We start from the raw sequence: 25,478 nt of genomic DNA, 5'->3' as shown, positions 1-25,478 counted from the left end.
CGTATGGTCCCCTAAGCACTGTCAGGAGTGATCCCTGAGCACAGAGCCATGAATAAGCCCTGAGCATAGCTGGGTGTGCCCTAAACCATGCCCTCCAAGCCATCCTCCTGAAAAAGAGATTTTATTTTATTAATATTGTAAAAACATTGTTGAGCCTAAGCTTTCTGCATTAAATAACAAACATGAAGATCATGTTTATTAGAAACATGTTCCCTCTGAGCTCTCTGTTCAAGGTTATTGATGCCTTCTCAATCATGCTTCTCAGCATTCTTTCAGCTTCCAGCAGTGAACGGTCAAAAAATCAAATTAAGGGCCAGAGAAACAGCTTAATGGTCTGAGTGTATGCTTTGCATGTGAGAGGCCCAGGTTTGACCCCCCACATCACATGGTCCCTGGACACCCCCCAAGCACAGAGCCAAGAGTAGCCAGCCCCTTAGCACCACTGGATGTGGACCAAAAAACAAAATAAAACGAAAAATCAAATTCAAAAAACTACCCTTTGCCAATACTTCCAGGTGGAGCCTGGAGGCTCCCGAGAGCGACTAGGGTAACCCATGGTCCCAGAACTACAGGGTCCAAGTGCTTGGCATCCTCCGATTCCAGCAGCCAACTGTCCCACTAGTTGGGCCTCAGTCATACAGTGATCCAGCACCCAGCCTTCCTCCAGTGTGCATTTCCTACCACCAATGTCCCCTTGTCTCCCTACAACATCCCCCAACACCCCCCCTCCCCCGCTTTCAGCCTCCCTCTATGGGAGACACTTTCCTTCCTTCTTGCTTGCTTTCCTTTTCCTTTTGTGCATTATGGTTTGCAATACAGGTGCTAAGAGGCCATGGTGTTTGTTCAGATCATTAGGTATTTTTATCAGGAGGGTTAGGCTAGAGTATGTTTTCATTGGGTGGCCACTTTGGGGTGTGAATGTGACTGCCAAGGCTTCTGGAAGTACAGGGAGATGGGGGGAGGTAGCCCATCCCGACCCTGAAAAGGCCTGGATATTTCAGTCACAAAACGTGCATACCTGAATTTTCAGCAGATTATCTTGGTGAGGTCCATCCTGAGACAACGGAGTCAATGGGTGTGGCTCCCACATACCTAACTTTTGACCGTTTAATTTCTTGGTAAATTTGGACCCAAGTTGTTGGGCCCGGCCAAAGACAGAGTGGCAATTTTAGGGTATCAGGAAGCCTGAAAGCACCAACAGGCTGCTGATGCACTCGCCCCGCAGAGACCTGCTGGCAGCACCATATCCCCTGTTTTAAACTTTTTTTTTTATTATTATTGTTATTATTATTTTTTGCTTTTTGGGTCACACCCGGTGATGCACAGGGGTTACTCCTGGCTTTGCACTCAGGAATCACCCCAGCGGTGCTCGGGTGACCATATGGGATGCTGGGAATCGAACCCGGGTCGGCCACGTGCAAGGCAAACACCCTACCCGCTGTACTATCACTCCAGCCCCCCCTGTTTTAAACTTTTAACCAGGCTAGTTTTAACACTGAAATTTTGAAGCAATATTTATTTTAAATTATTATCATTTAAAAAAAATTTATTGGTTTTGAGGTTATACCAATGGTACTCAGGGCTTACTCCTAGCTCTGCCCTCAGGGATCACTCCTGGGGTTGGGGGTTGGCGGGCTCTGGGGCCATATGTGATGCTGGGGATCAAACGGGGTCAGCCATGTGCATGGCAAGTGCCCTCCGCACTGTCCGATGGCTCCAGCCTCTGTACTCAGATTTTTAATTGCTTCCTTTGTTTTAATTACCAAACCTGGTAATTCTAATTTCTGAAATCTTTGCTGATCTGTGTTGTTTCTGCACACTCTCTCAAGGTGTCTCCTTTCCTTGTGGATGATGTGATTTTTAGCAGTGAGTATTACTCTCATTTCACGTGTGGGAACTCTTTGAGGCTTCCTGATCTGACAGTCCTCCTATAACTACATTGATAATTACTGGTCACACATTGCTATAAAAATAATTCAGTTCAGTCTGTTTCTCAATCACATTCATGTCATATTTAAGTACACTAAGTAATACATAACAAATACTATTCTTCAGCAAAATTGTAGAATATTCCTATCAACTCCAAACGTTCTATAGGACAGCTTTTTTAGAGTTCTTTTTCTTTCATCCAGTACCAACAGAAATAAACAGCCTAGAAGAACCACTTTATTTGTGTATATTTGGGGGCCCTCCAGTGCTTATGGGGCCATACAATGCCAGGTACTGAACTTGCCTGAACCTGGGGTTCCTGGGTGCAAACATGGGCTCCAGGCCCCTGTCATCTCGCTGGCCTGAGAAATAGTTTTAAACTAACTTCTTGGTTTGAGAGTTATTTGTTGCTATTGTTGTTGTTTTTAACCACTAAAGAGGTATGAAATTAGGCTGCAAAGTGAGGTGAAGCCTCTCTTAAGATTATACATTTTCACAGGTTGTTTTCCCTAGTACTGTTGCTCGGGGCCTGAAGGTATCCAAGGGTAATTGATTCTGTTCCTTTGCCCAGATGATGAGAGTAATGCCACAATCACCAGACCGGGTTCAGAGAGCCCCCGTGAGCTGAGTGAGCCACCACCTTTGATCTTACCTCGAGTCCCACAGTCCAAGGTGCTGTCCATTACCTCCAACCTGGTAAGTCACATTGAGCAAGGACCTGGAGCATGAGAACGTTACTGCTTGGAGGAAGTTTGCTCAGAATTACATGCCTCAAATTTGATGCAGAAGGGGCCGGAGCAATAGCACAGTGGGTAGGGCATTTGCCTTGCATGCGGCCGACCCGGGTTCGATCCCCGGCATCCCATATGGTCCCCCAAGCACTGCCAGGAGTAATTCCTGAGTGCAAAGCCAGGAGTAACCCCTGAGCATCACTGGGTGTGACCCAAAAAGCAAAAAAAAAAAAAATTTTGATGCAGAAAGGCATGGTGCATTTTCATGGTGAATGTACAACTGCTGGATAAGAGTATATCATTTACAACTATTATTTTATATTTATTATGGAATATATAATTTTTTGTTATCTACAAAATGACTTATTTTTCTTTTTTCCCTTTGTTCATTTTATGACTTTTAGTTATGTTTATCATGATATCCAGTGCAGTTAAAGTTAATCTGACTTTGGGGGGGGGGAGGTATACTGTGATTCTTGGTGGTGGAATATGTGCACTGGTGAAGGGATGGGTGTTCGAGCATTGTTTAACTGAGACCTAAACCTGAAAGCTTTGTAACTTTCCACATGGTGATTGAATAAAATAATAAATTAAAAAATAAACAAATAGGGGCCGGAGCGATAGCACAGCGGGTAGGGCGTTTGCCTTGCACGCGGCCGACCCGGGTTCGATCCCTGGCATCCCATATGGTCCCCCAAGCACCGCCAGGAGTAATTCCTGAGTGCAAAGCCAGGAGTAACCCCTGAGCATCGCTGGGTGTGACCCAAAAAGCAAAAAAAAAATAAAAAAAATAAAAAAAATAAACAAATAAAGTTAATCTGACTTTAAAAAATCAATAGCAAAGTTCTGAGAAGTCATCCATAAGCTGTGCAGTCTAGAATCAACGATGTGGTAACCTGTTTGGGAGAAGAGCGTGCTGGGGAGAATAAGGGATTGGTTGAAAAGAAGCACTCACCTCCAAGTTTCTGTAGTTTTATCATCACCATTGAATTTTTAAAGTAAAATTTCCCTCCTTTTCCTCTTACCTCAGTCTTACCCAGTTTTTGTTTTTTTGGGCCACAATCCAAGATGCCCAGAGGCTCCTCCTAGTACAGTCCTTGGAAGAGCAGGCAGTGCCAGAGGCAGAAGCTGGTGCTGACTCCTGCATGAAAAGTCCTTTGAGCCAGTTTCCTGGCCCCCATCTTATTTTCAGTATTTGCATCTATTGACTTACTTGGGTTTTGGCCAGTGGCTTATTCTGGCTCTGCACTCACAAGTCACTCCTGACGGGGTTCAGGGGACCATACAGAGTACTGGGGCTTAAACCTGGCTTGGCTGCATTCGAGACAAGCGTGCTATCTGGTATATTATCTCTCTAGCCCCTTATTTGCCTTTTTGATGTTCAACACTTAACCCAGGTATAAACTGCAGCAAACTGCAAAGAGGAGAAATCCCTCTCAGTTAAGTCTGTGGGCCAGCCTATAGAAGGCTAGGAAGCACCGTGCCTGGTTGCTTCCCTGTGTACTGAGACCAGTGCCAGTTCCCACATGACACTTTACTCCTGTTACTCATGGCAAAATGGCCTGGGCTGGGAGGCTATTGAAAAAGAAAATGATACTAATTTGGAAAGGAATTGTTTGAAAATAAAATACACAGTGACCACTCCTTGTCCACTAGAAGATGAACCAGGTGAACTGGATCCCTTACAAGGCTGGGAGTGTGCTTGGTTGGGGGGGCAAATGCTTCAGGTGGATGGAGTCCTGCGTTCCAACCCCAGCAGCAAAACAAACACAAAGCTCACTATATTGAACAGAAAAACCATGAAGCTGCTACATATCAGGGCTAGAGAAATAATAGAGGGGTTAAGGCACCTGCAGCACATGTGGTCCCTTAAGCACTGCGTGAACCCTGCAAGGTGTGGGCCAGCACCCCAAAACCAAACCGAATAAAAACTACTACATATCGAATAATTCCACCTAATCTGTGGGTGGTACTAAAGTACTACTCATTTGGGTGGTGTTGTTTTTTTTTTTTTTCATTTTGGGCCACACCCAGCAATGCTCAGGGGTTACTCCTGGCTCTGCACTTAGAAATTACTCATGGCAGTGCTTGGGGGACCAGATGGGATGCTGGTGATCAGACCCGGGTTGGCTGCATGCAAGGCAAATGCCCTATCCACTGTACTATCGCTCCAGCCCCAGTATTACTCATTTTGGACTGGCCTGGCTGTAACTTAGGTAACTATGTCCCAAGTAGTCAGCTTAGACGGTTCTGATTGTTAATGACTGAAGCAGCAGCATTAATCCAAACTGCTTGAGTGAGAGTTTGAGGAAAATGCATAGGTCAGAAGAGGAGATAGTCAGGGGCTGGAGTGATAGCACAGCGGGTAGGGCGTTTGCCTTGCGCGCGGCCGACCCGGGTTCGATTCCCAGCATCCCATATGGTCTCCTGAGCACCACCAAGGGTGATTCCTGAATGTAAAGCCAGGAGTAACCCCTGTGCATCACCGGGTGTGACCCAAAAAGCAAAAAAAAAAAAAAAAAAAGAGGAGATAGTCAGAAAGGTTACTGACCTGGTGGCTGGAGAGAAAACCCAGACAGGACTACAAGGTACTGTCTGGGTAAGATTAAATCCCGCTGCTATTAAAGCAAAATTAAGTCCTCGCTATAAAGCCACTCTTTGGAATGTGGGTGATTTGGGGAATGTTCATTGCAGCATAAGCAGTGAAGGTGAAAGGGTGGCCCAGTGTGGGCAGAGTATTGTACTGTGATGGTACAGAGATTGTTAGTTTACCCTTGTGCGCGTTCTCTCTCCTCTCCTCTCTTTCTTTGCTTTAGGGTTCCCCCGCTTCCCCCTACCCCGTCTTAGGGCTTACTCCTCCTGGCTCTGTGCTCAGGGGTCACTCCTGGTGGGGCTCAGGGGCCCATATAGAGTGCTGAGGATCAAACACAGGTTAGGTGCATGCAAGGCTAAGCGCCCTGCCCACTGCATTACCATTCTAGCCCCCTTTATAGGTTTTCTTTTCAAATGTAACATACATGGTAATGGTGATAAAAGTCCTATCTGCCCTCAGAGACTGGCTGTTGTTTTCACCCGGGCTGATTGTTTCCCCACCTGTTATTTGTCATTTAGGAATGGAGAGGAAGCAATGCTGTCCTGTCTTTTTTTATTTAGGTGGGGGGACACCTATTGTTGCTAAGGAGCTACTCCCAGTTCTGTGCTCAGGGAATTGCTTCTGGTGGTACACGGGGGGCACGAGGTTCCAGGGAGGAAACTGGAGTCAGCAGCATGCAAGGCAAGCGCTTATCACCTGTCCCATCTCTCTGGGCCCTGTCCTGTCATTTGGAGAGGGGGTCATGGGGAAAAACATATAAAGGACCTAATCTGAGAATAGTAACTTCTTTGGCAAAGTTGAGAACCAATAATGAAGAACATCTTTTTCTGACATATAGGTGAGTCTCTGTCAAGCTGGAAGTGGTCACCAGCCAAATGTGAATGGTCTCTTGGTTCATGGGATGACTCTACAGCCAAGAAATCTCTCCCTAATGGACAAGCTCCTGTAAGAAGTACAACATTCTTATAGTTCAAGTAAAAGACTGAGACATAAAAGGAAGCATGGAGAGCCAGTCAGTGTGCAAGCCCTGAATCCCCACCAAGCCACCTCAGACACCCCTGGCATAAGGACGTGAGGGAAGGGGTGTGCCCCTGGGAAATGGCACATACTGCCTAAAGAAGACACTTGCAAGTAAAAAGACACCTAACCACATTTTTTGGTAACTGAGTGCCAGGTATGGTCACACACACACACACACACACACACACACACACACACACACACACACAGAGCACCAAAACAGCAAAACATCATGTGCAGCATATGGCAGAACTTTCTCGTCGCTTCTCATTCTCTCCATTTCCTAGTGCAAATGTTATATATTTTTTTTTGTTTTTTTTGGGTCACACCCAAAAAGTGATGCACAGAGGTTACTCCTGGCTCAGCGCTCAGGAATTAACTCCTAGCAGTGATCAGGGGACCATATGGGATGCTGGGAATTGAGCCTGGGTCAGCCAGGTGCAAGGCAAATGCCCTACCCGCTGTGCTGCCGCTTCAGCCCCAGCAAATGTTATCTTTTAAGCAATTCTTAGTACTCAAATGTCTTTGTCTTTGTTTTTGCTTAAAAATGCAAATAGCAAGCTGCTGGGGTGTTGCTGGTGGGCTCTGGAAGGCTCTGGAAGTGAAAGTGCTCCAGCTCCCTGAGCACCTTGGCCTGTGCAGCGGGAGCACAGCAGCTGCTCTGCTCCAGTGGGCAGCCTTCTTCCTTCTCCTAGGCACCCTTCAGCGCACACGAGAACAGCTGTCGCAGGGCTCTCGGTCTCTGAGAAGCAGCTTGGAGTAGTTTCTGTTCAGGTTAGCCAGTACCGGTAACGGAAGTAGTGAACTGTGGGGATGAGTCAGCCGTGGACTTGCTTTCCCAGATCTCTGTTATCAACTGAAGCGTGTCTCTGCCTGAGCTAGATCACAGAGCTTCTGGAAACCAAGTACCTTACTGCACATTTCATGCTTCTGCTTCTCCCCTCCCTTGAGTGTGCTCCAGTGTCTGAAGCTTCCGTGTCCGACCTCGTAGAGCAGTGTTGATTTCAGTGTGCGTTTCCAATCTGGCCACTAGGGATCTCGATGACAAGCTCCTGAGGCCTAGGTCTAGCACCATCCTTTCAACTCGGAACTGGCCCAGCCGCACCTTGGAATTCAGCACCTCATCTCCGTCGTACATAGTGCAGTCTGCCCGGAGACGCAACGGCCCACCACTCATCCTCCATCCCATCAGCCCAGGCCACTCGCGTGCTGGGACCCCAAGACCCATGGAGGAAACCCTTAGGAGACCCCAAGTGTAAGTTTCGAAAGCAACTTTCTGTGGAAACTGTGGCAAAAACAAAACAAAAAAAAACTAATTTTTTTTTAAGGAGAATGAATTTAAAAGATTGATATCTGTGCCCAGAAAACTGAAGTGTGCATTGGTTTAGATCCAGTCCAAGAAAATAAAGGGTTCTGTTGGGGCTTGGGGGGGTCACACCTGCTGTGCTCAGGGCTGACTCCTGGTTCTGCACTCAGGGATCACCCCAGGTGGGACTCGGGGGAACATACGGGGTTCCGGGGGGACTGAACCACCCGGCTGGCCATATGCCAGGCTATAGTATCTCTTGAGCCCAGAAAAGGGATTTTTTTTTCTTTTTGAGTCACACTAGCAATGCTCGGGGGTTGTTATTCCTGGCTCTTAGAGAATTACTCCTGGTGGTGCTCAGAGGACCATACGGGGTGCCGGGGATTCAACCTTGGTCTGTATGTGCAAGACAAACACTCTGCCCACTGTACTGTCACTCTGGCTCCAAAGCCAATTTTTTTTAATAGAATTACTTCAAGTTGTTGATTCATGAAACTTCTTAGGCTGGTGATTTCTTATCAAGAGCACGAGACAGAGCCGCAGCTTCGCAGGCTCAATGTATTTCTCTCACTACATAGTACTTTTTCCCAAAACCTTGATTTGTAACTCTACAGAGAATCACTGAGATGACCAAACCTACCAGAAATTCTTGTCAGGATGCCGAGATTTGCTCACTTATTTAATTGTTATTATACCTAGAACTACACTATAGATTTATTCATTTGGGGGTGAGAGGTCTTGATGCATATTGATCTCTTAGTCTCCCATTTTTCAAAGAGGGAAAGTGTTTCTTCTGGGAGTTCTTAAAAGTATCATTTAGTCTAGATTACTGTTTTAGATATGAGTAATACCACAGACTGCCCCAAATTTAATGGAAGGAAATGAAAATTTACCCAGAAATTATTATGCTCATTAGTTAGAACAACCACAAATCACAGAACCATGGGAAAATCATCAGATGTGAAACTACAAATCCATAATTAGTACAGAGAAGTACAATGCGACATGGGAAGTATTTGGTTCTAGTTCCCTCTGAAAGGGTCAGCTTCTAGAAGCCTTCTGCCAGAATAAAGCATTTCAACAAAACTCAGAACATAAGCATAACCACCCCCACCTTGCCCAAATACCACTTTTGAAAAATCCTTTTATTGAATTACTTAAAAACATAGGCATGTTAAGGTTTTCTGTTGCACATTCAATTCATTTATTGGATTTCTAATTGGTTTGCTTCTGTTGCTGCAATCCTCTGCTCTTCTGTCCTGGTGTTTGGCGGTGGGACCAGCAGTCCAGTGACCGCAGATTCCCTCTATTACTCAATGATGCCCCTGAGTCGGAATAACCTGCTGCCACCTATCGGCACAGCTGATGTGGAACACTTGAGCACGCTGGGATCCCAGAACTCAAAGGTATGGCATTTTCACATTGCCCTCCGTGTGCCTTGCACACCACCACCGGGACAGAATCTGGGTCCTGGTCTCGATTTAGACTCAAGAAAGCCATCCTTTCCTGTTGCTCCGAGGAGCACCTGAATTCTAGTGGCAGTGGAGCGGCATGGCCAGCAGTTACTGACCCTTTTACCTGTGCTGTGATTTGTCTCTCCACAGAAAGCCCACGGTGACTCGGGCCGAGCTCGGAGTGCAGTGGTGGATGACCCGAACCACCAGCAGCCCAAGGAGAGGCTCCTTTTACCTGACTTTTTCTCCAGGCCCAACACAACACAGTCGTTTCTGGTAGAGTGACATTCCTTTCTTTACGGGCCTGCTAGCTGGGGGTAGAGCAGCAAAGGAACCCAAAACACTAGTCTGGCAAAAATCAGTGATTTACACAGAATTTACAGGGATTTAATTAACAGAAGATAAATTTTGAGATTCTGCTCATAGAACGTTTGATAACTATGTTCTGTTGAAATTCCGCCTGGTTCCCTGCTACTCATTCTCTTAAATTGTGGATAAAATGCCTTGTGCATAAATTAAAAATTCCTAACAATTTACATTGTTCTGAGAACAAGCAGATAGGGAAAAAAAGTCAGACACCATTGCATAACAGATAGCATAATCTCATTTTCTAAATTCTGCTTTTTTTTTTTGCTTTTTTGGGTCACACCCAGTGATGCTCAGGGGTTACTCCTGGCTCTGCACTCAGGAATTAACATCTGGCAGTGCTCAGGGGACCATATGGGATGCTGGGAATTGAACCCGGGTCGGCCACGTGCAAGACCAGCGCCCTACCCTCTGTGCTATTTCACCAGCCCCCCTAAATTCTGCTCTTAAGGAGTTATATCAAATATGTAGTCAGTGAACTAGAAATCGATTCCATTGTGCTTTAGTTGGAGTTTGACGTGCTGACATAGCCAAGCACTGGATGTGTACAAATGGCCCATGACTTACTAGAGAAAAAAAGACTTTTCAGTCGGGCACTGAGTTGGGTGCTGACCCTTAGCACTACCTCGCCTACTTTGTGACAGGAGCACTTGGCCAGCCCAGGGAAGTGAATGGGGCCAGTCAGTGCCCAGGCACCAAAGCCCTCACCCTCCACTTTTTGGTGCAGCCCACTTATCCTGAATCACAACCTTGAAGCACTAGAATAGTGGTGAGACCAACAAATGGAAGGTTTTATTAAATTTCTTAGGTTTGCCATAACAGTTTACCAGGACTCTAAAATAATAGAAATGTGAGACTGGAGAGATAGTACAGCAGGGAGGGTGTTTGCTTTGCATGCTGCAGACCCCCAGTTCTATCCCTGGCACCCCATATGGTCCCCTAAACACTACCAGGAAAAGATCCTGGAGTGCAGAGCCAGGTATAAGTCCTGAGCACACCCAGGTGTGGCCCCCCCAAAACAAAAAAGAAACGTATTGGCGCAAGCGCCTAAAAGTCCAAATCAGCTAAGCCAGGCCCCTTTCCAGGCTCTTTCCTCACTTCCTATGGCTGCCCACAGCCTAATGCTACCTCTTCACATGGCGGCTTCTCTGTCTCTATGACTCTTTTCAGCTCTCCATTAGCTGTTCCTGGATTTAGGATCCACCTCATCTGATCCAGAGCCTGTTTGGCTGTATTCAATCTGTAACTCTAGTCTATTAAGCCTTTTATTTTTGGTAGTTTAGCAATAAAAGATTTAAATGTTTCTTTTTCAGATGTCTGTAATAGTTACAAAGTAGAAGTTTCTTACCTTAGCCATTTCTCTCACAACTGGCCTGGTAAAAAGGAAAATAAGGGCCAGAGAGAAGGCTAAAAGGTCCTTACACATGCTTTGCATACAGAAGGGCTGGGCTTCCCCCAAGCAACAAGCTGAGTGTGGCACACACTATAAGAAAGGAAGATGAGTTGGCAGCAGCAGTAATGAGGAGCACTAACCCTGAGTCTGCAGCCTGGGGTGGCCTGGCGGAGATCTGCTCCTGGGTCTCCTGCCCTGTGTCAGGGGCTGCCTGTGTGTGGGGAGCCTTGCGAGCTGGGGCTCCCCTCCCAGTGCAGCCTCTGCTCTCCACAGAGGTGAAGGGTTGGAAAGACAGGGGCCACAAGGCCCATCTGACCCTCTACCAAAAATGTTTGCAGACTCAGATCATGAACACAGGTTGCCCACGCAACAGTTCCTTAAGTCTTCCAATCCCACTGTTAGGACAGAGAACAAGAGAGATTCATTTTGCATTTAAATATTTTGCTTTGGGGGTCAGAACCTTAATAAAGCAGTGAGGGCTTTTGCCAGCCGGGCAGGTATGGTCGCCCCAGCCTGCCAACAGTGATTCTTGAGCAGAGTCAAAAGTAACCCCTGAGCACTGCGAGGTATGGAAGGGGAAAAGTTGGTTTATATCAGTTTCCCCCTTTTTTTGGGGGGTAGGGTAGGGCACACCTGGCAGTACTCAGAGATTACTCTTGGCGGTGCCGTTTCAGTGACCACAGCTGACGCTGAGGATCAAGCCAGGGTCACTAGCCCTGTAACACCTGTCTTCTTTCTCCAGCCCTCAAATACTATTGACAAGGTTGTAGAACAATTTCTTACAAATGAAATGGGTCTCTGTGCCTCTGGCTAGATTCTCCACTTGGAACTCCACAGAATGTGCTCAGCCCATTTTCCCCTCAGGACTGGTGGCTGATGCCATTTAATGATGTCGGAATAGTTTTCCCTGGTGAACCTGCTAATTCATTATCCTTTGGGGAAAGTTGCATTTTAAGAAATAACTTTTTTTTTTTTTAACTTTCCAGCCAGACACCCAGTCTCACCGCTTCCGTGCTGTTGAGTACCCTCAGCAGGCCCGCGCTGCCCGGGGGTCTGCAGGGCCAGGTAGGACCCACTTATCTGAGGGGGTGGAGACCCGGCCAGTGTCTGCCTTGCACACAGCTGACCTGGGTTCAACCCCTGGAAACCCAGAGTTCTAACATCTACTTCATTTCATCACTCCTAAAAAAAAATCTGCAATGTAACTATTGTAGGCCTGTGCCTAAGTAGATCTTAGATTTTCCTCAAATGGTCTTTTCACCATTGAGATCATTCTCATCATGTTGGAGGTGCTTTAGAAATGCTAGGTTAATAGTGCATCAGCCAGTAAGTGAAAATTCTACCCTCAAATAGTCATCAGCTGCAGCTATTATAACATTTAAGTAAGAGAAAGACATTTTAGTTCTTTATAATTAGTGGGCTCTTTAAAAGGAGGTTACTACTTTGGTAACCAGTTTTGACAGGATAAAATGTATAAGTATTTTTAACGGCCTTGGTAACTACTTACCACTGTTTTGTTTTGGGCCACAACCAGTGGTGCTCAGGAATCACTCCTGGAAGGGCTCCTGTATGGGGTGTTAGGACTCAAACCCAGGCTGGCCATGTGCAAGGCAAACCCCTACCCACTGTCCTTTACCTCCATTCTCCAACTTGAAAGTTTAAATGGTCATTGGAGCAGGAAAGTCCTTATGTAAGAGCTTTGAGATTGCCAAGTTTAGAGTATGTACTAATGTCATGCTGTGGCATCATTTTTGACAGGTTTTCAGTTACACGGGTCTACAAAATCTCAAAACAGAGGTGGACCATTCTCTAGATCCAGGCAGGGACTGTAGGGCAAAAACCGAGAAGAACCTGCTTCAGGCTAAAGGTAACAAATGGGAAGATTTCGTGAACCAAGTCGCCACCTTGTGATCCACAGCTTGCATGCAAGAAATGACTCGCTCCAACTTCATTCCGAGTATCTTGGTACAACTGACTGAGGGGAAAAAATACCTGCCAAAAATTACATGGGTACTATTTTATCTCCTGTAATTATTGTCTTTCAGCATTCATTAACCAGCCTATTAGACCAGACAGTTAAATTTGTACCCAGAGATGTAACAAACAAAGAACCCCAAATCACTGCTCATGTTGTCTGTTAACAATGATCAGTTCAATTACTACAAGATTCTATGAGTCTGTATATACACAAAAGCAACAAATGATTGTTTGATAACATTATCACTGGCTTTGGAAAATTGCTTGTATTCAATTTCTGGTGAGTTGTAGCCACTGAAGTTATTTTGTAGAGTGCTGATTAAAATTTGAACAACTCATCCAATATTATTGCCCCCAAAGCTTTTGAGTCCAAAGGCAGTGAGTATAACTAAGACAGAAATGTTGAGCACTGTTTGCTGAGCACGGTTTATAAAGTAACATATAACCAATCTTTTTTTTTCCCCCCAGAGAAGCCAGCTCAACCTCATAATACCAGCTTCATTATCAGGCTATGCTCATTTTCTTCTTAAAGTACTTTATTGGCCATTTTTTCCAAAGTATTAAACTCACCTTGCCAAATCTTCTGCAGCTCTACATCAATTAAAAAATAATTTGGAATCTGTTAGTACTCCACTAAGGTGCAATCCCTTAAAACTGCAGAAATTCTGGCAGTTAATTCAGTAAAAAACATTCTGCATGCAGCATTAGAAAACTACAATATTATTTTACCACGGCCCTTTTCCTGAGCAGCACTCATAAATACAGCAATGGTTTTAACTATGAATTAAATTCATTTTACTTAAATCTCACTGAATTTTGATGCATAATTGTTTTAGACCTTTTATTGATAATCTTCATAGTGAATAAATTCAAATAATCATAAACTGGGGCAATGCTTAAGACTATATCAGTGTTCTAATGTTATCATATGAAAGCATGCTTCAGGCAACTTGTATTAAATTATATTTTTAATATAATTAAAGCGCATTTTTAACTTGTTTGTAATCTATCTGAAATATGTCAAGTGCTTTGATAAATTATGATACATAAAGTTCAGTGATCAACTTGTTTTATGCATGATATTGACTAGTTTACAAATATTTTAAGTTGAACAGTCCCTAAAATCTTCCATATATTCTAACAAAATTCCAATCAACCTAAAAAATATAAATTAGTACTATTTTCACAAATCAATACTGTGAATATACATGATAACAAATTATTGGATCACAACAATTTCCTTTTAAAACTTAGAGCTGGATTGGAAAGGGCTTCTCAAATGGTATTTTCCCAGACCCCTCAGCCTTTATAAATGAGGGACAAGTTCAGAGAAGTTCAGTGAATTAAGCTTATTCAGGAGTTACAGCCAGGCCAAACACCCAACTCTATGCTACTTAACTCAGGTCATCAACTAAGATAAGATTTCTTCTTTATGCTTTTTTTGCATCTGCATATTAGCCCCAATTTGTGGACCAGTTGAAATAGATAAAAAAAAAGAAAATCGGCATTTTTTTTTTTATAGGTCATTTAAATTTTTTTGTTTTGGTGCCATACCCAGCTATGCTCAAGGGCTTAGTCCTGGCTCTGCACTCAGGAATTACTCCTGGCAGTGCTCAGGGGACCATACACAGTGCTGGGAACTGAACCTGGATCGACCACATGCAAGGCAAAGTGCCCCAGTGGCTGTTGTTTCCATCCCTCCGGTCTCTCCAGGTCATTTTAAATGATTATTATAAAATTGTTTTAAAAGCTCCCAGATCCTGACAGTCATTTCTGTTACTTATTCATGTATAAATCTTACAAAAATACTTGGAAGTACTCTGGATACCTCCTATACATCAAGTAAAGAGTACAAAACCTGGCTGAGTAAAAGAGAAAGGAGATAGTGACTATTTATTATCATCAAACTGTAGGAGAACGACCAAGTGTTAGTAGAAGACAAGTCTAGCAAATGTTTTGAAGGTATTCTAACTAGGTAAAAACTTGCTTGAATAAGTATGCACATTACTCAGAATTATCTGCATCTTGCTCCTGAATGTTAACTTTTCCGGCAGTATGGACAGGCCCACATCCCTGCAAATTTCCAGGTACAGAAGATTCATATATGCAGTGCTATCGGGAAGTATTCCCCCTTAACTATCACCAAATTCCCAGTATGGCCTCAGACTCGGGTTCTTAGGATTACTCAAGTCAGGTTCAGAGCTCCTTCTTGGTTTTCAAAGCCAATCTAAGTAATACAGGCGGAAAAGCGCCTTTGCTCAGTGTGGGTTGGCTTGCCTTCAGATCATGACTGCATCTTGCCTACAAAGTCGCCAACTAACATTTGAGGACTTCTGAGTAGAAAATTCATTTCTTTCCTTTCTTGAGAGCTGTTTTTTTCCCTCCTCGATTGGAAGGTTTGCAGTACTTTGCTTCCATCTGAGCCAGAAAACTGTCCATTTCCTTTTGTCGATCCTTCTGTCTACTCTGTTTGGAAAATTAAGACACAAGTTTTCAAAAACATAGACTTCTAGAGAGAGAAAACACTTAATAGTTGCTCGGGGTGGGTAGACAGGAGAATGGGAAGTGATTGTTAGGGTTAGGGTAAGACATTAGCCTGATGGCCGTGTCCTATAATCAGTGCTAAAGTTGAAGAGCTTTATGATTAGAATCCAGTGAAATGCACCTTTAAAGAGCTAAATATATGGCACAAGAATGACTGAAAGAGGGGCTGGAGAAATAATAGCACAGCAGGTAGGGCATTTGCCTTGCATGCGGCTGACCCGGGTTCAATTCCCAGAATCCCATGTGGTCCCCCGAGCACCGCCAGGAGTAATTCCTGAGTGCAAAGCCAGGAGTAACCCCTGTGCATCGCCGGGTGTGACTAAAACAGGAAAAAAGAAAAAAAAAGGAATGTCTGAAAAGAGCAGGTTGGGACTGGAGGGAAACAGGTGGAGGGGAGGTCACACTGGTGGTGCTGGAACACTGTGCTTGAAACAACTGTAATGTAACTTTGTATATCCAGTACTTTTAATAAAATTTTTAAAAAAATGTCTGAAAACAAAAACCTCAAAGACTATAGGTCCACTCCCCAAGACCCATTAGAAGTAGGAAAAGACATCAGAGAGACAGCAAGGGCCTGCAGAGAGAAGCTGCCCTCTGGGAAGCTGACCTGGATCACTGCTCTCAGGCTGTCCACTCCTTCTTCCAGTCCCAACTCCTTCCGGGTCTTCTCCGCTTCTTCAGCCTCTTCCTGAGCCTAAAACAGAAAGTCAAGAGACTCCATGACAAGCAACAGGAATTATAAATACACCCTTTCCCCACAGTAAGAGATCTATGATTAAGATCCCTTCAGGGGCTGGAGAGCTAGCACAGCGGGTAGGGCATTTGCCTTGCACGCGGCCGACCCGAGTTCAATTCCCAGCATCCCATATGGTCACCCAAGCACAGCCAGGAGTAATTCCTGAGTGTATGAGCCAGGAGTAACCCCTGTGTATCACTGGATGTAACCCAAAAAGAAAAAAAAAATCCCTTCAAATTAATAATTCTATAAATAGGGACCAGAGAGTATAGGGACAAGGTGCTTGCCTTGAATATGGCTGACCTTGCTCGATCCCCAGCACCCCCTATGGTCCCTGCACACCACGAGGAGTGATCCCTAAGCACAGGGCCAGGGGTAAGCCCTGAGCATTTCAGGGTGTGCCCCAAAAACAAAAGAATTATACAAATAAAATTACATAAATGTCACTAAAAGAAATTACATAAAATTACATAAATTTATGTAATAAATTTACATAAAATTACATAAAATGTCACTGCTGAGAGCAAGCAGTAGATGTGTTCTGATAAATATTTCTGAGTTTTCCCCATCTCTACTTGCTAGCGGTAACAATCACTTCACTTGTATCACTTGTCTTCCCGTTGATCTTCGATTTGCTCGAGCAGGCGCCAGTAACGTGTCTCCATTTGTCCCTGTCGCATGCTAGTGTAGCCCAATGGTATCTGCTCACTCCAGGAACAGGAAAAGCCTCATTCAGGGTTTTAACAAAGAAATCTGACCATCCCATTGGTGGGCGGCCACGAGGTCTTTTGACGTCCCGTGGAATCTAGTCAGTCACAGCTCTAGTCCAGTGGTCATCTCTGAATTGCATTACATGTCCGGCCCATCTGATTTTTGATGTCTTGGCAAACGAGACAGCGTCCCTGATTCTTGATCGTCGACAGAGGTCGGAGCTCTGGATTCCTTCTCTCACTTGAGTGAGATGTGATACTCTAAGCATAGCTCTTTCAATTCCTCTTTGGGATACCCAAATAGCATTCTCATCCTGTTTGCGTAGGACCCAGGTCTATGAGGCATAAGTTAGTGCAGGAAGAATGGTGGAATCGAAAAGATGTGTCCGGAGTCGGAGGTCCTTCGTCCTTTTAAGCACTTCTTCAACACTCTTGAAGGCGTTCCATGCTGCTCTCTTCATCCTGCTCAGTACTGGCACCAAGTCGTTCCTCATGTTGAGTTCTCGACCCAGGTACACATAGCTGCTGCATTCAGAGATGTTCATTCCATTGAGAGCAAATGGAGCATCAGGGACTAGTTCATTTTTCATGAGCATCATCTTGTTGAGGTTCAGCTATAGTCCGACCTTTCCACACTCTTGGTCGAATGAGTTTGTTACCAGCGGTAACAATGAGTTTGGTATTCATAAACCACATAGTGACAGGAAGGAAAATAAAATGCTGAAAGAACTCATAAAGGTCAGAACTCAGGATGCCCTCAAAAATATGACAGGCTGTAGACCCCTCAGACTCCTCCCCTGGAAACCCAATTTTCATGATGGTCAGCATCCGTAAGAATAACCCTGACCTAAAATCGGTTTTGTTGCACAGTGAGCAGGGTGCTTGTCTTGCATATGATTGACCCAGGTTCGACCCCCGGCACCCAATATGGGTCTCCAAGCCCAACCAGGAATGATCCCTGAGCACAGAGCCAGGAGTAAGCATGAAGTACTATGGTATGGCCCACAAACAACAACAAAATTGTCTTGTGTAGTCAAAACAAAGACTAACAAATTCTTGTTTCAACCATTATTTAATTTCAAAGTCACCTTCTTATGACAAATTTCCCCAGGGCAAAAAGGCAAAGTTACCAAAATACCAAGAGAGAGTGTGGGGAAGCCAGTTCTCCCTTGCGGGGCTACAGGTAAGACAAGAGATCCCAACCCCCAGTGACTGCCAGGCAGTGATGACAGTGATTCTGGGAATGAAGTTAAATGAAGACCATGACACTACTCCAACAGTGACCGTTTCCATGATCTACTTTCCATCCTTAAATTCAATCTACTGAAATTTTAATTCCTTCCCTCCCCCAAATTTGCTGGCAGGTTTGCACTATGCCATTCTTTTCTCCCCCCAAACTCTAGGGAAGTTTCGAAAGCTAATATAGCCTCATACTGAAGATGGCTGTGCTCAATTGAGCTGATTACCAACTGAAAATGCAGGCGTTCGGGGAAGCCGGCTCAAGCAGGAGAGCAGTAGCCCAGCAAGAGCGGAGGGCCAGCAAGAGCAGCCGCCCTGCGTTTGATTCCTGGTCTGTGATCAGGCCGACTCGAAGCAGATGGAGGCAGTGAGCCAGGAATCTCCATGTACAACCCAGTTCTCGCATCTCGAGGCTCATCCCATTCCTACCCCCATTCCCAGTTCTCTAGTTTCCAACCGCAGGTCTGATACCCCATGTCTGGGGTGGAAACGTTGACCCCAAGTTGTTGACTGCCATTTCGGCCAGCCAGTGCTGGTGCTCAGGTGTAACAGCTGCTCTGGGTCACAGCCCCACACCGCGGAGGCGTAACTGAATGTGGGGCTCACAAAACATTTGGCCACAGTCAGGGGTTCCGAATGTAAGACAACCAAAAGTCAATCTAAAATCAAGCACGTAATGAATCTGCGCTGTCTGGGGTAACCCCTCCGGAGTCCTGAGTGGCAGACAGGAGGGAACCCTGCCGCAGGTGAGACGGCCTTTTAGTTAGGCAAGACCAGCTTTATTTACTTTTATTTTTGGGTTTTTTGGCTACACCTGGCAATGCTCAGAGATCACTCCTGGAGGGCACAGGAGACCACATGGGATATTGAGAACCCTAGTCGGGTACATGCAAGGCAGGTGCCCGACCTGCTGGACCACAAGACCTGCTTTAAAAGCGCCACAGCCATTTGACAATGTTCCCTCTAATCAGACCTATTCCCATTCCTATTCAGCCCTACGGAAGTACAGCACCCCGAGATAGCTGGCAGAGCGCTGCAGCCTGACATTGTCTGCTATCCAGGTGGTGTCTACTGAGAAATCCACGCTGTGGGTCATGGTCATTTGGTTCCCAGTCCCATGCAGCTCTCCTGAAGGCTTCTCCCTGCCAGAGAGTATCCCCACCCCCCAAAACTGCAGAACAAGAAAGCTGGCCCCCACTTCCCCCTTGCCCACTCTGACCACAGGGGCTCACAATTCTGGGTTTTCCATAAAAGTGCTGCCCAAAGTGTGTTTGGAAAGATACCGTCGGAATAAACTAAAACCTTTGTTTCAAAGATGAGTATTCTGGGAGCAACTCAGTCTGAATGGAGTGAAAACTATCACCCAGGTCAGAGGTCCCCAAACCCAGCGCTCCACTCCCCTTTTCGGAAACAAATAACTGCACTGTCCCCCTGGGAATCTCCCACCTTTAAGTAAACAAAGAGGGTCCCAGATGGGGACAGAGAGATAGCACAGCAGCTAGGGCATTTGCCTTGAACGAGGTAGACCCGGGTTCGATTCCCAGCATTCCATATGGTTCCCCCAGCACCGCCAGGAGTAATTTCTGAGTGCAGAGCCAGGAGTAACCCCTGAGCATCCCTGGGTATGACCCAAAAAGAGAAAAAAAACCAAAGAGGTCCCAGAGGCTTCTATTGCCCTGGGCACTCTGCTGAGGACTGTCTGGACTCCATTACCGGGAGAGATGACTGAATAGGGTAAAAGGATTGATTCTTCGGGTAACACTAGAAACTTTCACAATTAATATAGAATTTAACAATTCATGTACCACAATCCTTTCTGGAGGGTTTTTTTTTGGGGGGGGGGAGGGAGTGGGGTCACATCCATGTTGCTCCAAGGCTTACTTGCTCTGTGCTCAGGAATCATCCCCAGTGGGGTTCTGAGAACCATCTGGGGTGGGATCAAACCCAGGTCAGCCATGTAGGAGGGTGTCACATCTCTCTGGCCCCTGTAGTATAACCTTTTTAGCACAACACACTAGGAGCACCTGCTTTGAAGGAGAGATGCCATTTTACAGGATGAAAAATATGAAACTGAGATTAACTCTTATTGTAGGGATAGCATAGACTCTTCTGTCACTATAAATACTAGTTCCTCTTGGAAACAGACAAGATGGAAATAAAGAATAAAAAGAACTCAACAATCTTCCCCTTGGGCCAGGAGATAGTGCAGGGGGAAGATGCGGGCCCGGTGTGCCCCACCAGCTGGCTCGGCACTGCAGGCTGCAGCTCTCCAGGCCTTGAGCACAGCTGGCCGTGGCCCTGGAGAAGCCTGAGCAGCAGCACAGGACCCCAGCACCAAACTGCGGGCAATAGTGGCCAAAGGGGCCTCCGGGCTCCCCACGCATCACCTGGGATGCCCCCAACACTAAACACCCTTACCCTTCTTTTCCTCGCGTTCATCTTCTGCTTTGATTCTCTGACGAAGGCCTTGTAGGCAGGCACCTCTTTGGCATCGATGGCTTGCTGAATAATGCTCCGGATCCTGGGCTCGTCTGTGTACTGCACACACAGCACGGACTCCAGGATCTGGTCCATGTCCCCCTTGAAGTCCAGATACGCCTGTTTGATATCAGCTAGCTCCTCTTCGGATCCTTTGTACGTCTTTTCAAACGCCTGGATGTCCTCTAGGGATATCTGGGTAAATGAGAGAAACATTTCTCACTTGGAGAATGTCCTTCTAAATAGAAAGCATTCAAGGAAAACTAGAACTTTCCGTGTTGTTTCTTCCAAAATGTAACAGCTGCTGGAGTTTACACTGTGGCAAGGAATCAAATTTGCCAGACCAGTTTCCCCAAAAGTTCTCCAACCTTCTAGTCCAACTTTCACTGTTAAACTCTGCACCAAGAAAACTGAGTGATGTTTTGCAGTGGCTAGAAGGGGGGAGGGGAGACCATTGGAGACTCACTGTTTGATATGGAAAATAAAGTACATCTCGTAAAAAACAATGTCCTCCTTTTGCTAGGAACCACGGGGAATCAAAGACCCAGTTCAATAAGGGAATGTGCATAAGCCAAGTACAAAAAGCGCCTACACAGGATTCAACCTAACAACGACACAGCAAACTCGTTCACAGAAACCAAGTGTACATCTCCACGTATGCACTGACTTACATGCTCTATCACATGGCTTGCCGACATATGTGCTTGCATCCCAAGGCTAGCCAAGTCCCTCGTTCCTGCCATCCAGCACACAGCGCCTTGGGCGGAGCAAGAGCACAGCGAGGAGGGCGCAGGCCTTGCACGCGGCCGACCCGGGTTCCATCCGCTCCCCCGAGCCCGCCAGGAGCAATTCCCGAGCGCAGAGCCGAGAGCCAGCGGAACCAGGGCGCGGTCCAAACACCAAACAAAAAAGAATGCCCCGCAGTGGCGGCAGGCCCGGGCTCCCAGTTACCTTCTTGAAAAGTAACCTCCAGTAGGTCTCCCAGTCCCGGTCCTGGGTGAGCACGTCCGCGTCTTCACTCACGGTCCCCTGCTCGTCATACAGTGCTCTCTGCTCGCTGTCACTCAGAACCGAGTAGACTTTCCCCAGGATCTGCAGGGAAAAAGGGTGCCAGGGTCACGGGTCCGCCGGAGGGAGACGGAGGAGCAGCCGGCCCGAGCAGGCGGGGTCCCGCGTACCTGGAAGCGGCGGGTGGCGTCCTCCTTGTCGCCCTCGCCCACCCGGTCCGGGTGCACCTGCAGGGACACTTTGTGGTAGCCGCGCCGGACCTCGCTGTCCGAGGCCTCGCGCCGCACGCCCAGCACTTGGTAAAGGTCGGCGGTGCCGAACACCTCCTCGCACAGCTCCAGCAGGCCCATGGTCGCAAAGGTGCAGCGCGGCGGCAACCTCCGAGACGACAGCGGATCCCCGCAGCCCCGGCGCGGCTCCGAACCGCGGCCTTTTCCCGCGCTAAAAGCCCAGGGCGCCTGCGTCACAAGAGACGCGAGAGGGGGCGTGGCCCTGCGCCTCGCTTTACGGCCGCGATAAAAACAGGGCGTGGTTCCGCTCCTGGCTTCACGGCCGCGGGCCCCCGCTTCGCTTTACGGTTGCCGTAAAATGGGGCCTGTCCAGACCGGAGGCAGCAGGAATTGAGAGGGGGGAAGCCCCGCCCCCTAGGTCTTCCCTGGAAACCTTCCTGGTGGGAGGAATTTCCCACGCGCTAGACCTACAAACCTGCCCAAAGCCCCAGCGCAGAACAATTCTTATTCCACACAAAGTGAACATGAACCTACATAGTTTTAGCGGACAATGTAAGTTTTTAAGTTAAAAAGACATCAGAGGCCAGGGAAAACTGGAGCTAGGACAATTGGTTGGAATCTTCCACAAGTGTGTGTGGGGCGGAGGGTAGATAAGATACAGAAGGGACCAGTATGACAATAATAGCTGGGAATGATCACACTGCACAAGATCTAAGGGTTAAAAGTAGGTAAAGGAATATTCTTGATAACCTTTCAGTATCAATATTGCAAACCACTGCCCAAAGGGAGGGGGGGGGGGAAAAGAGAGAGAGAGAGGAGAGGAAAAGTGCCTGCCATAGAGGCAGGTGGGGGGTGATGGGAGGGAACCTGGGGATACTAGTGTTGGGAAATGTACACTGGTGGAGTGATGGGTGTTGGAATACTGTATAACTGAAATCCATCGACAGGGTCTGTTACACGATGATTCAATAAAAAATGTTTAAAAAATAATTTTGCAACCTACAGATCTAGCTTGAGCCCTGCAAGAGAAAGCCTACATAAAACAAAGCCTTTTTAAAAAATAACTAGAGGATTTTCATATTCATCACATTACAGACTTTTTACATGGATGGAGGTAATATGACCAGACTCCATCCAAATAAAACAAAAGCTGGTGGAGAAGGGTTAGAAGCACCACCTCGTTTGCAAAACAGGCTGGTGAAGCTGCACATTCCATCCTCAGGGATCCCCAACACTACACTGGTTCTGCTTTTGGAACGCTCAGAACCACAACCAAGTGTGTGTAATCCCTGCTCAGCATAGAAACAATGTAGCACTGTCATCCCGTTGTTCATCTATTTGCTCCAGTGGGCATAAGCAATGTCTCCATTGTGAGACTTGTTACTGTTTTTGGTTTATCAAATACTCCATGAGAAGCCTGTCAGGCTCTGCCGAGCAGGCGGAATACTCTTGGTAGCTTGCCGGGCTCTCCGAAAGGGACAGAGGAATCAAACACGGGTTGCCGTGTGCAAGGCGAACACCCTACCGCTGTGCTATCGCTCCAGTCCAGAAACAGAAAATGTGGAGAGTAATTTTTTTTTTTTTTGCTTTTTGGGTTACACCTGGTGATCCACAGGGGTTACTCCTAGCTCATGTACTCAGAAATTACTCCTGGCGGTGCTCAGGGGACCATATGGGATGCTGGGAATCGAACCTGGGTCAGCTGTGTGCAAGGCAAATGCCTTACCTGCTGTGCTATTGCTCCAGCCCCATGAAGAGTAATTTTTAAAAAAACTGTAACTTAGGTGCAGGTACAGTGGGTACAGTGGGTAATTTTTTAAAAAATTGTAACTTAGGTTCAGGTACAGTGGGTAGGGTGCTTGCTTGCATGGGTGGGTCCAAAAATTATAATTTAAGCAACACGTCTTCAATAGTGTTAACATTTTGATGTATCAAGTTAGTGTACCTTTAACCAACAAGTGGTCCCAAGACCCTCTATCTTTGGTGTGTCACTTCTAGTCTGGAGAGTAATTTTTAAAATAATATATTGAAAATATAAACTGTGCAGGAGAGATTGAATGGAGGTTAAGGTGCTTTCCTGGCATGCATAGATCCTGGATTGATCCCCTATATCGTACATAATTGGCCCCAGAGCCCTGCGAGAAGTGGTCCCTAAGCATAGCCAGATGTGGATCAATTCTCCCTTTGCTACAAATATTTAATCTACCAAAGCAAAAGCTTTTTTTCCCTTCTAAAATGCAAGGCTGGTTTGAGTATATTGAAGTTGAGATCCAAGACAGGGTGAAAAATCTGCCCTTAAGACCTGCAGCAAGGTTAAGATGAGAGAAACTGGAAATATATGAACTCACTCAGGAGATGTGTATCGGCTTCTGGACAAAGAATAGACTAGGACAAAAGTCCCAAATACGTGTGTTGGCAGAAATGCTAGATAATGCCTTAATCACTTTCATATCAGATCGCTAGAGATTTTCAGAATACTTTTCAGAATCACATTCTCTTATGCACTGCAAGTTTTTCAGGAAAACTAAAGTCTCTGGGGTGACGTATCTTATACAGTGGGGGCCCATGCCACTCCCAGCTGATTAGCTGATGCTAGAATGAGGTGCTACTCCGGTGCTGGAGACCACCAGTGTCACACTGGCATGCTGGGGATCAAGATGAGATCAGGCACACTGCAGCCTAATGCTTCTGCTATCTCCTCAGCACCCACATGAATACACTTGAATATATCTCAAATCATTTCTTTTACAAACTCACAATGAAACCAAGGTGAAGTCAGTTCTCCCCAGTACACCCTGGCTTCAGTCTCAACACAACTGGAGGCCAACCAGTGACCCCGAGGAAGCCTGCATGACCCCAGAATTTGAAATGGCTTGTAATTCTCCTCAGAATATAAAGCCCAGAGAACAAAATGTTGAGACAATGATGGTGCTTGAGAATTTCCCTTGCCTACATTTACAGAAATTGCAATCTGCATTATCCAGTGTGCATTAAAACATTCACTCTGTGCTTGAGTCTGTCATTCTACTGGAATTTTGTTCTTGGATGACCTGACCTTTATATTACCAAATTCATGAGGCCTAGTGTGATGATTCTATCACTGATCTTGTTTTTGCTTGAGGGCCACACCCAGCAGTGATCAGGGCTTACTCCTGGGCTCTGCGCTCAGGGGACTATCTGGGGTCCTGAGGATTGCACCTGGGTCAATGTGTGCAAGGCAAGAATTGGCCCGTTATATACTATTGCTCCAGCTCCTCACTAGCTTTTTAGGTTAATTTCTGTAATGGCACACACAGGAAAAAGTGTGCCAGAAAAGACCCTCTCTCTCCAGGTACACACTTGTGTCTCAATCTATCTTTGCCCAGTATTAAAATGATGTCACCTTGGGGCCAGAGAGTTCAGAGGTAAGGGCATATCCCTTGTGTGCACCTAACCGGGTTTGATCCCCGGCATAAGGTCTTTCAAGCATTACTTGGTATAGCTCTGAAGTCTGAGTATCACCAGATGTCCGCAGTGGTGGCCATGGTACTGCTGGGACCATAGCACTGCATCCTTGGGCCCAAGCACTGACTGCCACTTGGTTGGCTGGGAGTGGTTCCTGGGACCTCCAGGTACTGCTTGGGAGGACCCTTTACCCCAAAATAAAATATAAAATTATGTGACCATGGACAGTTTTCTGTCTACGAACCTTTGCTTCCCCGGCAATAGAATGGAGATAACCTAGCCCACTTTCACAATACCTTATAATTCTCACAACCCTGCAT

The 25,478-nt window shown here is 46.2% G+C and overlaps 2 protein-coding genes across 3 annotated transcripts in view; one reads left to right on the top strand and one right to left on the bottom strand.

Moving 5' to 3' along the window:
* FAM149B1 (family with sequence similarity 149 member B1) overlaps positions 1–20,406 on the top strand; it is a 47,836-nt gene extending 27,430 nt beyond the window's left edge. Inside the window, exons 8-14 of one of the 2 annotated variants that reach the window (XM_055131135.1) lie at positions 2,501–2,625; positions 6,092–6,198; positions 7,307–7,528; positions 8,865–8,985; positions 9,184–9,309; positions 11,779–11,857; positions 18,163–20,406. In XM_055131135.1, coding sequence (XP_054987110.1) covers positions 2,501–2,625; positions 6,092–6,198; positions 7,307–7,528; positions 8,865–8,985; positions 9,184–9,309; positions 11,779–11,857; positions 18,163–18,185 — 803 coding nt within the window. In that variant the 3' untranslated portion in view covers positions 18,186–20,406. Of the gene's footprint in view, positions 1–2,500; positions 2,626–6,091; positions 6,199–7,306; positions 7,529–8,864; positions 8,986–9,183; positions 9,310–11,778; positions 11,858–12,550; positions 12,684–18,162 lie in introns of those variants that run through there. The other variant, XM_004615414.2, reaches the window with a different exon arrangement.
* On the bottom strand, positions 12,683–21,987 carry DNAJC9 (DnaJ heat shock protein family (Hsp40) member C9). Its single transcript, XM_004615465.2, has 5 exons — positions 21,655–21,987; positions 21,428–21,568; positions 20,417–20,671; positions 15,921–16,007; positions 12,683–15,235 (listed from the first exon to the last, which is right to left on the bottom strand). Exons 1-5 carry the CDS (start codon positions 21,832–21,834, stop codon positions 15,116–15,118), a joined length of 783 nt encoding a protein of 260 aa, XP_004615522.1. The 5' UTR covers positions 21,835–21,987; the 3' UTR covers positions 12,683–15,115.
* Between the last annotated feature and the right edge of the window lie 3,491 nt (positions 21,988–25,478).

Source organism: Sorex araneus, chromosome 3 (assembly GCF_027595985.1).
Source record: "Sorex araneus isolate mSorAra2 chromosome 3, mSorAra2.pri, whole genome shotgun sequence".
NCBI classification, from domain to species: Eukaryota; Metazoa; Chordata; class Mammalia; order Eulipotyphla; family Soricidae; genus Sorex; species Sorex araneus.
This window is presented reverse-complemented; position numbering and strand designations above follow the sequence as displayed.